Below are 12,041 nucleotides of genomic sequence, written 5' to 3'. Positions count from 1 at the left end.
ACTTTCTTCTTTGAACTAGCTTGAACATCACCCTCTTTAAGCACCTTACCACTTCTCAAAGAAACTGCTTGGCATGATTCCTTTGGATTTACCACAGTGTCACTAGGAAAACTTCCCTTCTGATTCGAATTCACCGCATTAGCTAATTGCCCCACTTGAGTCTCAATTTTCTTCATTGAAGCACCCATGTTAGTCATATGGGTTTCTATATTGTCGAGTCTTGCTTCATTCTTTCCGAACCTCTTGTTAGACTCCAAAATAAAAGTGCCCAAAATGTCTTCCAACGACTGCTTTTTCTCTTGTTGCGGTTGAGAATTGAATCCCGGAGGTGGTTGCAGCACATTTTTATTATTGGCATAAGAGAAATTCTCATGGTTTCGCAATCCTGGATGATAAAAATTAGGCATGTTGTTGCTTCTGTAATTATTGGGGAAGGAGCGGTTTGCCATAAATTGGGCTTGTTCTGGACTCATTTCTTGCCCCTGCATTGCAGCAGCCGCTGCTACACTCTCCATAACCGTTGGATTATTTTGCGCTGATAGAGCAGCCATTTGGGTTTGTAGAGCAGCAATTTGGGCATTCAAGGCTGTCATTTGATCAACTTCATACAACCCAGCAACTTTCCTTGGTCCTGACCTCTCATTAGGCCACTGATAACTGTTGGTGGCCATTTCCTCCATCAAAGTGAAGGCTTCATCCGCTGTCTTGGCTAATAGAGCACCCCCTGCAGCAGCATCAACTATTGTTCGTGTTGGAGCGTTCAACCCTTGATAAAAAATTTGAACTTGCATCCAATTTTGATAACCATGTTGTGGGCAACGTCGTAATAATTCCTTAAACCTCTCCCAAGCCTCATAGAATGGTTCTTGATCTAACTGTCGAAATTGTCCAATATCGCTGCGTAACTGGGCTGACTTGGAAGGAGGGAAAAACTTAATCAGAAACTTTCTTGCCATCTCATCCCATGTCGTAATTGTTCCAGGCTGCAAAGATTGCAACCAACTCCTGGCTCTTTCCCTCAAGGAGAAAGGGAAGAGACGCAATCTGATGGCGTCATCAGTAACGCCATTCATCTTCACTGTGGCACATACCTCCAGAAATATGGCCAAGTGAATGTTGGGGTCTTCAGTAGCTAGACCCCCAAACTGATTTTGTTGCACCATGTTGATTAGTGCAGGTTTCAGTTCGAAGTTGTTGGCAGCAATGGCTGGATTTGCTATTCCAGTGAGATTCTCATTCACAATAGGCATGCAAAAATCACGCACTGCCCGCTGCGCTGGATTAAGAGGAGCCCCAGCAGCTGCTGGTTGATTGTTATTATTGCCATTGCCACCGTTGTTGTTCACCCCGTTGTTGTCCATATTAAGCTCTTCAGTCCTTTTCTTAGTTCTCAACTGACGGAGTGTGTGCTCAATTTCAGGATTCAGAGGCTCAACAGGTGTAGAACTCCTAGTCCTTCGCATATACTGAGAACACAAGAACAATCTATAACGTTAGTAACAAAATAAATAAAAATCTAATTTAAAATCAAGACTTAAAGTTTCAATATTAGTAAAATTAATTTTAATCCCCGGCAACGGCGCCAAAAACTTGATCCAGATTTTTCTACCGCAAGCGTACGGTGTATTGCAATATAGTTTTAAATTAAAAGATGTCGAACCCACAGGGATTAAATATTAAATTCACTAATTACTACTACTGTTAAGTCTATAATTTTAATTAGAAAAGCCAATAAATAAATTAACAATTAACTAAAGAATATGAAATAACAAAATAACCAAATCTTATGCTCTTGAAAAGTGATTAAATAGAAGATAAATGTACTAGAGTAATGATTTCACTATTCAATTATGAACATAGTTTCTTTATTATTCTAATCAATTCTCCTCATTTGTAATTTCTAGAATTATAATATAATGCATTTATCTTTCTCAAGCATATATGCAATTAATCTCAATTAATCAATATGATATCTCTATTCGCTATTAATTAATCAAGACGTTATTAAGCAATAGCTATTCTAAACCAAATTCATAGAGTTCAAGGAATCTCTCAATCTCACAATCACTCTATGTCAAATCTTCTTATGTCCAATCTATGTTTATCTTTCTCAAGCATAAACCCTAGATTTCAATTCACAATAATGATGGCCAAACATTAATATGATAAAAGTAACTCAAGAAGATATGAACAAACGAGAAGAATTTCATAGAAATAATAATAGAAACCGCAATTCAATAATCAAAATAGATTCATCTAATACTCTAGCACAAAAAGAGTTTAGTTCTCCATTATAAACATAAACATAATAACAATGTATTTGTTCATAATAAAAAAAACTAAAATGAAAGGAAGAAGGAATAAACTAGATGTAATGGTGATGATCTTGATGATGTCTAGCCTCCTCTTCTTCTCCGAGCCTCTAATCTCTGTCTAATCTCTCCCAAAAACCGTCCTTAGACCCTAATTAAACTTTTACTTATATATCCCTTGCAAAAAGCCCTCTTTTGCCCTTCAAAAATCTCAATTTACGATTTCCGTACGGCTCCCGGCGCTGCAGCCCCATAAACAGGCGCTGCTGCGCTTCAACTGTGCCAAAAACGAGCCTCTGTTTCAGTCAGGCGCTGCAGCCCTTAAGGTATGGCGCTGCAGCCCTAATTTAGCCCAGAAATAGCGATGCAGCCCCTGAATATGGGGCTGCGGCCCTAATTCACGAATTTTGCATTTTTCTTCGTTTCACTCCCGTTTTGTACCAATTTCTCGCCACTTTTCCTTGAACCCTACACAAACAAAACACAAGCATAAAACCAAACAAAAACACCCTAAACACCTACAAATTAGATATAAAATGACACTAATAAGTGAATCTAAAATTCACTTATCAATATGCTAGATCTTCATAATTATGTTGAATACCATTGGAATCTTTATTGTCAATGCCTTGAATCCTCTCTAGCTCCTTTGCTACTTCTTTCATGGTAGGTCGATTCCTTCCATTCAAATGTAAGCATCTCTTTGCAAGATCAGCAACAATTAAGATCTCTTCTTTTGGCGCATCTTTGAGAACTTGACCATCAAGAATGTTGAACAAACTACTGCTTTTTTCCTTCATCGTCATCATGAAATATGTTGCCAAACTTCTTCCTTCCTCTTCTGATCTTGTTCCAGATATTGCTTTCTGTCCAGTCAAGAGCTCGACAAGAACCACTCCAAAACTATAAACATCACTCTTATCTGTAAATTGGCTGGATTGAAAATATTCAGGATCTAGATAACCAAATGTGCTGCAAACTAAAGTGGTCAAATGAGTTTGCTCTAAGGAAACAGTTCTTGATGTTCCAAAGTCTGCAACCTTTGCCGCCAATTTTTCATCTAGGAGTATGTTCGAAGACTTAACATCCCGATGATAAATTGGAAAAGAAGTTGCTGAGTGTAAGTATGAGAGAGCTCCCGCAACTTCAGTTGCAATTCGTAATCGCATGCTCCATGTAAAAAGAAAATCTGCATTTTTGTTATGAATATACTCAGAAAGCATTCCGTTTGGGACAAATTCATAAACTAGAAGTGGAACATCAGTCTCCAAACAACATCCCAATAGCTTGACAACATTTCTATGATTGATTTGCGTAAGAATAACAACCTCATTAATGAATTCAGAGAGTTTGGCTTCATCAATTATTTTAGACTTCTTTATCGCAACAATCTTTCCGTCTTCCAACATTCCTTTGTACACAGTACCTTGACCTCCTTGTCCAAGAACTCTGTCTATACTAAAATTATTTGTTGCCTTCTCTAACTCTTTTGCATCGAACAACTTGGTTTGCTCAACAGTATTTTCACTTGAATGTATTTGTTGTTCCAACAAAAGACCACCATTCCGTTTGAAAAATGTTTTCTTCTGTTTGATTTCTTTTCTTTTCTTTAAGAATTTGTATAATGTCCATGTACCAAAAACAAGAACTAATACTCCAAGAGCACTCCCAAGTCCTGTGTTAACAAGTTATGAATAAATAAACACAAATATATGACATTTTTTAATCAAAGCATTAACAATCAAACCATATACCTATAATGATATATTTGCGCTTGTAACTGCAACGATATCCCCCAACAGTGTTGACGCAAGTGCCTTCATGACATGGCGGATTTCGGATTTGCTCATTGCATTCATTAATATCTGAGAATTAATTAGTACATAATTTGTTACAGTGAATATATATTTTGAATAAAACTTATTGTTATATATCTACTTATTATCACACAGAATATAAAAAAAGATTAATAGAACTAATTATAAGTCCCCACTAATCGCATTCGTTAACAGCACAATACGTTAAATTTGTGTCAAAAAAAGGTAGCTAAGATTAACAAAAAAAATGTGATGACCTGACAATTTATATATATATATATATATATGACAATTCTTCTATAGGGGCTTTACTTTTAAGCCTACCGGTAGGGTTCTCAGTGTTTCTCGATCCGTGAACAGTTTTCAGCGCGACGTTTTTTTATGATTGTGTATATTGTAGCTATTTAGAGCATCTTGCAAATTTTCAGAAAATTCAGAATTGTTTACAGTCTAGAAAACTTGGTTCAAACATGTTGTTTTCTACGCGCGTAAAAAAAAATTAGTCACGCGTGCAATAACATGTTTGAACCTAGTTTTCGGTACTGTAAACTATTCGGAATTTCCTGAAAATTTGCAGGATGCTCTAAATAGCTACAATATACACGGTCATAAAAAAAATCGTGCCGAAAACTATTCACGGGTTGTAAACACTGAGAGCCCTACCGGTAAAGCTTAAAAGTAAAGCCCCTATAAAAAAATTCTCCTATATATATACAAAAATTAGGTCATGAATAAACACAACATTGCATGTTTTTTTTTTTTTAAAAAAAATCAAATCCTAAACCTAAACAAATAAATAATTATATAGTAGGTAACCATTTGATACCTTGTGTTTTTGCAAAGTATCATCTTGGTACCCTGTGTTTACAAATAATGCTCATTTGATACTCTGCATTTTGAAATCGTACATATTTGGTACCCTGCATTTTAAAATCGTACATATTTGGTACCCTAAACTCAAATTTAATCAAATTACTATCAATTATACGAGCTACAAATTATATATAACTACTGACTGACAGTTTTGTCACATTGACAAAATTTTATCAATTACGATATCAAATATCTATATGATTTCAAAATACGGAGTACCATGTGAGCATTATTGAGAACAGAAGGTAACGAAATGATACTTTGCAAAATCAAAGATACCAAATGGGTAAATTCTCATAATAATTATATACATAACTAATAATTAAACACCTAATAACCCAAGCATATGCAATTAAGAAATATATGTGATGGAGGTTTACCTTGACACCCTTCCAAAATATAGGGATTTCCTCGAAATCCATTATTGCAGCTACAACGATATATGCGATCTAAAGGGGAATTTAAAGTATCCTGATAGCTGCTGCTACAGTTGAAGCTGGTAGTGCTGGTTGGCATAGCATGTGTTTTAAATATGTCGAAATGCGTTAAGCTAAGGTTCCAACTTAGTAGGATGGGAACATAATCCAGATCATGGAATGTTCCATGTTTATCAATTTCATCAGGATCTATAAAAAACGCATATTTGCATTGGCTATTACTTGCAAGAGTAGTAGAATCATTATCTATGGAGATTTCGAAGTTGCCATGAGTATCCAAAACGGAAGAAGTACTGCAGCATTCGATGCCATCACAATTACGAAAATCAATATTGTTTCTACTATTGGATGATGATGATGATGACGACGAGGAGGAGGAGCAGGTGGAGGTGCTAGTGCACCCATCTTGGAAGAGCGCATCACCTTAAATGGATCAACACGACACAAACATGATAACACGATTATGATACGATTAATCATAAATATATGGAAAAAACATGAAACTTATGCAAATTATTCGTGTCTGACACGATTATGACACGACACGATTAAGGTAAACTCGAACACGACACGATTATTAAACATATCGTATTCGTGTTTACCTTAATCGTATGTCATCGTGTCGTGACCCAAATTGCCAACCCTAGGTGGAGGTGCTAGTGCACACATCTTGGAAGAGCGCATCACCTTCCCCTATTTCGAACTTGGCAAAGGCACCGCAACTCACTGCAATGAATATATTGTGACCCGAAAAGTAGAAGGGGCTTCCTGTGAAATTTACAAAAGAATTTCTTGTCTTGTTTGGGCAATTGAAGTAACTGATGGGGCTTCGGACCTGAACCCATTGGGATGGTCTACCATTATTATTATTAGCATCCTCATCGGATAACAAAATGTTAAGTAGCTGCAGTTGAGTGTGTTTGAGGAGAGGCTTGGTAGAGTTGTCGCAGGAAACTTCGAACCATTTGTCAAGAAAACAAGCGGATGATCCAATTCCGAAAGGGTATGGGATAGTTACATTTCCGCACTGTTCTTGACAACCAGGTCTTCCAAGTGAAGCTAGTACTACTGTGGACCATAATCCAACTAGACTCATAATAATAATAAGTACCATTTTCCTCTTTCTTCTTTGCTGCGTCTGATATCATATATAGCAATTAAATAATAATCAGTGTCTTGCATGCGTTAATTAATGAAAAAACAAATATGCACGTACCATATTGAGAATATAGGGCAGATCATAATAAGAAAAAAATGTATTAAGAATAACAAAGAAAAAGGTACCAAATTATTAATAATTATAAGACACAGCAAGAGGATGAGTTTTTGCATTAATTACGTACCAAAAAAGGGAGCCTTTGTGATATTTCCGACAGATGTAGAGAAAATTGGAAGGTATATTTGTGTGGATATGTACTTGTATATTCTCACCTACTTATAGGGAATTTATGTTGTGACATATAACATTTAAAAAATAAAATAAAATGTAAACATGAAACATATTTAGAGCCTTAAAAGTCTTTGCTAAACCAATATAGAGTCAAGGACACACATTACATGATATAGATTTACACATGTAACACATTTAACGACTAGAATCAAGTACTAATTAATCAACGACAATTACAAATTAAGATGACTTAGTGTCGGTATAAATGAAAAAGTAATAGCAATTAATTACGAAGAAGAATACGGAGTCACTGGCACATTATTATTATTATTATTATTATTATTATTATTATGGTCTGATATATAGAGCCTTAAAAGTCTTTGCTAAACCAATACGAAGATAAATTTTGAAATAAGTATCATATTTTAATTAAATAATTTATTTATTTTTGTTTAAGTTTATATTTGTTCTAATTTTTTAATTTAGGAGTGACAACAAAAGATTATATATTATATATTTAATGTAATATCAAATATTATAAGTGGATTTTAAATTTAAATTTATTGCTAGTTTTTTTAAAAAAAATAAGTTGTCGCTAATTCATAGTAGATTATATTGTATGTTTAATATGATATTATTCTAATAAGTAAGTTTAAGTTTAAGTTTAATTAAATTTTATTTAAGTTGTAAAACGTATGATTTTATTATTTCTAAATAATTATCATTGTAAAATATCTCAAAAATATCATATTTTTATTTGTTTAATTATTTTAAAATAATTATCATAGTAAAATATCTGCAAAATATCATATTTTAATTTGTTTACTTATTTATTATTTTTAAATAATTATCATTGTAAAATATCTTAAAAAGATCATATTTTAATTTTTTTAATTATTTATTTTATTTTATTTAAGTTTAAGTGTTTACAAACTACTGTTAAATATAAGAATATTCTGTTAAAGTTATCATTAAAAAAATAACACACTACAAAAAAACCTCACTTTTGCCGGCGCAAATTTGCGTCGGCAATAGTAAGGCATTGCGCCGGCAAAAGTCCTCTGGGTTTTACCGACGCAATTTTGCACCGGCAAAAAATCACGACGTACCCTCGTCGATAATGACACTTTTGTCGATGCAAAATGTAATGCGCTGGCAATGGTATCTTTTGGCGACGAAAAAATGCGCCGAGAAAAATAAGGATGCGCCGGAAAAAAAAATTATCGTGTTGTTGTGGAAAACACCTTTAGCAGCGCAAAAATGCGCCGGCAAAAGATGACTCTTTTAGTGGCGCAAAATTGCGCCGGCAAAAGATGTGTCTTTTAGTGGTGCGTTTTTGTGTCGGGAAAGGTGGATATATGTAGTGACGAATTTTTGCGCTGGTAAAGGTTGAGACTTTTGCCGACGTAATTTTACGCTGGTAAAAGTATTTTTTAAATAATTTTTTTGATAATATCACTAATTTTATTTTCAATATATTAATATTAATTAATAAATTTTGATTTTAATATATTAATAATTATTTAATTTCTTAGTAATATTATTTAATTAGAAATAAGCTTAAAGTTACAATTTTATAAATAAATAAATAAAAATTATAATTATTAATATTTATTGTCTCCATCAAACATGAAAATATAAAAGTAGTTTAGTAAATTAAACTTTAAATAAATAAATAAAAAAGTTCTACAAATGTGTACTGCCCTCGTCATCATCCCCGCCCCCGTAAGCATCATCGTCTTCGTTCGGATCCTGTTCTGGTAAGTCGACAGTAAAACCAGGAGTCAATACACTAACCTGCTTCAACAAAGCACTGAGCAAGAAATCTTGACGTCGTTGATGACTCTCAAGTTTAGTCGTATACTTCTTTAGGTTATGATTTTCCAGCATAATGTCATGAGTTTGCTACAAAATGGTGTCCACTTCAGGTTGCAATTGCCCGGACATTTGAGAAGTTGACGAAGATGCTGCCCTCTTTGCGCCAATTGCCTTCAACCTAGGCAACCCCCCAAACCCTTTCTTATAATGCGAGCGGGGTCCAAGGACATCCGTGACAATATCCATATCAGGCGGGAACTGATCATCGACATTATCACCGACACAAGAAGCAGCAGATGATACAGGGGCCGTACTCTGCGATGCTCGACGCTCGGTCATCTCAGTCTGCACAATAAAAAGCACGTATCTCGAATTCCAATATAACATTATTTGAAAACCTAACTTATAATTTTTTAATATAACAACATATAAAATATAACTTTATTATCTATCTGCCAACATCATATCATTAATGACTGTAGACTAGTGATCGAAAAAGAATGTAATTAATTTTGTTCATGTATAAGGGAGCAAGTGGGCTAAAGTTAATTTGGTTATGAAAATCCATATTTAAATCAAAACCATGAAGATATTGTTGATATATACAGTAAGAGCAGTTAATTCCATTAATAGGGAATTTACATATCTAAACATATACATCAACTATATTTGCATGTGCTGTGATTTAGATATGGATTTTCATGAACAAACAAACTTAGCCCACAAGCTCCCTTATACGGGGACAACATTAGTTACATTCTTTTTTTTTTTAATCTTAGTCCACAATCATTAATCATAAAAATATTGGCACATAGATTATAAAGATTTAATTGTTAAAAATTTAATTAATAATTAATAAATAATTACTAATTGACACCAACCAATTAATAATTAATATTTATTAATTATTTACTAAATTTTTTTAAAGTTAAATGATCATAAATTAGTTAAGGTTATGCAACTTACATGTTTTGTTGCCGCTACATCACTAATCCACTTATCCTTCTTCTTGTGGAGGTGCTCGAATGTGTCAATCATGCTTGGAAGCTCACCAGTAGATGGGTCCATCTAAAAAAGCAAATTATTTAAACATTGTGACCTTTATAATATTTTCGTAAATGTAAGGATATAGGTTATTATAATTTACGTGATCATAAACATGGACAACGATAGATTTAGAATCGTGTCCTCCTTGTATTGTCATTTTTGCTCGAGCTTCTTTATTTTTCTTCGATATACGCTTCAAATAGAAAATAGTACTCATTAATCTAGATTGTAATTTTATAATTAAACATTAATGTAAAATCTACGGCATACTTGCTGAGAATCAGAAGCCCAAAAATCGCATAGAATTGCCCAATCAGAAGAAGTAATTGTTAGAGAATATATTTTTATACTCAATGGAAATATGGAAAAACCAAAATACAACTCTATGCAAAAAAATACAATAGACAAGATAATATTGATTAAAGAAATATTACAACTCAATTGCTCAAAATACAAGTAAATAGAAAGATGTAGAAGAAGAAGATTACAAACTCAAAAAAAAAAAAAACAAGTAAATAAGACCAACAAGGTCAAAAGAATGAAAATAAAACAAACTCTCACACAACCAAAGTGTAGAGTAGTGGGGATCACCAACTTGAACAAGGTTCAAGACCTTTGTCCAAAAGCTTATTTCCCCCTATTCTCTAAGCACTAAGGGATCTCTCTAGGAAATAGCTCTCTGGAATTATCAAGTCTTTTGGTGTATTTTCCAGCCAAGTGCTTTGTGGATGGAAAATGGTGTCTTACAAGTGAGCATTAGACTCCTATTTATAGAGTTTGAGATACCCTTTGGATTTCAAATTCCACCAACCCCCATGGATGTTACCAATGTTTAATTGGATTAATATGGAATTAAAATTGAGATTTGAGAGTTATTTGAGTTTTTAGAACCGTTCAACACATTTGGAAAAAACTGAAAAATTGGCCTGAAATGCACCAGTGGCTGCGACCACAACCTTTTTTCAGCCAAAAATGTGATTTTTCCAAAACATCCCAAATCCTTGCCCACATGATTTTGTAACCTCCAAACACCTATTGGGAGTTAAAAACATGTCTCCAACAGTCATATATCATCATGACTTTGTGAAATCCAATCTCAAATGTGTAACATATAATATACACATTATTGGGTAATATTTGGGAGTTACAAATTTGTAACTGATTTTGTAACTCCAAAATTTGTCATATTTGGGCACACACATGTGTCCAATTTTGTGACTCTCAATAATATGTTACGAGGTATGAAAAATCACATTTGTGTGACAAATCACATTTTGTCACATTATTTAATATAATATTATATTATATGAAATAAAATAACAGTAATCGACCCAAAAGGTTTTGACTTCGCTCTCTTGTTGTCCACCTCTCATCCAACCTCTACCCAGTGTTTCTTCATCGTGTGGCGCCAATCAGTCAGATGCTTTTGCATTTGTCTTACCATGGCATCATTGATTACTAGATTGTCTTGTGGATAAATGAATTTGTCCTAAAATCACAATTAAATTTGGAATTTGTTAAAATATTATGAAGATAGACAAAATCTTTAATAGTGAGTTATTAAAGGTTTAAAAAATGCTTACAAATAGCCTCTGTTGAATAACTTGGATATCAGCTGGTTTTACTTGTTCCCAAGTGATGGACCCAAAACGGGTATGTTTAAAATATTTATACTTGCAAGCGCACGAATCGTATATGGAATATAGTGTTCGTGTAAGCATGAGATCGAACCCAAAGGAGTTGTCTAAAATAAAAAAGAAAACTATTTTAAACCAAAATTAATAAATTCTAACCTAGCTCCAAAGATTGAAGAGATTTTTTAATAATGAAAATAAAATAAAAGACAATAATATAGAAATTAAAGACAATATATATTACTAAATTAATAATTGTAAACAAGATGTTAAAAATAAGATTATTTAAGGATTAGAATCCACAAAATATAAGTTCAATAATATTTATAAGTACATTGATTCCCAAGTTTTAGTGATAGTTAAAATAAATCAAACCATCATTTTCCAAATAGATTTATAATTTTAAGCACAAATCACTTCTAAAAAGATAAAATTTTTCTTCACTTTTTAAAATTATAATTTCAAAGCATTTAGTGTAAATCAACCTAATGAAATAACAAATAAATCAATGAACAGTATTTATAAGGCAAAACATAATATTTTTGTTCTAAGCATGGATAGTACAATTTAATGACACATCTTACACAAAGAATATTATATTTTAGCACTAATGAAGAACAAAGTGTAAATATGTGCTAACAATCCAAAATACATGACATTTAAGATGAAAGAAGATATTTGAAGAAGAAAATTCCATAAACTTTGTTGCACAA

General features: G+C 33.1%; 1 protein-coding gene and 1 non-coding gene across 2 annotated transcripts; one reads left to right on the top strand and one right to left on the bottom strand.

The window, feature by feature from the left end:
• Nucleotides 1-801: 801 nt before the first annotated feature.
• Nucleotides 802-905, top strand: LOC133787750 (small nucleolar RNA R71). Its single transcript, XR_009872751.1, has one exon. It is a non-coding gene; the product is annotated as a small nucleolar RNA R71 (small nucleolar RNA).
• A 1,976-nt stretch (nucleotides 906-2,881) lies between these two features.
• Nucleotides 2,882-8,719, bottom strand: LOC133786245 (wall-associated receptor kinase-like 9). Its single transcript, XM_062225445.1, has 5 exons — nucleotides 8,530-8,719; nucleotides 6,127-6,507; nucleotides 5,383-5,862; nucleotides 4,067-4,177; nucleotides 2,882-3,987 (listed from the first exon to the last, which is right to left on the bottom strand). The coding sequence occupies exons 1-5, from the start codon at nucleotides 8,717-8,719 to the stop codon at nucleotides 2,882-2,884; spliced, it is 2,268 nt and encodes a 755-aa protein (XP_062081429.1).
• Nucleotides 8,720-12,041: the final 3,322 nt, after the last annotated feature.

Source organism: Humulus lupulus, chromosome 6 (genome assembly GCF_963169125.1).
Source record: "Humulus lupulus chromosome 6, drHumLupu1.1, whole genome shotgun sequence".
NCBI lineage: Eukaryota > Viridiplantae > Streptophyta > Magnoliopsida > Rosales > Cannabaceae > Humulus > Humulus lupulus.
Note: the sequence above shows the minus strand (reverse complement) of the source record. Positions and strands in the feature narration are given on the sequence as shown.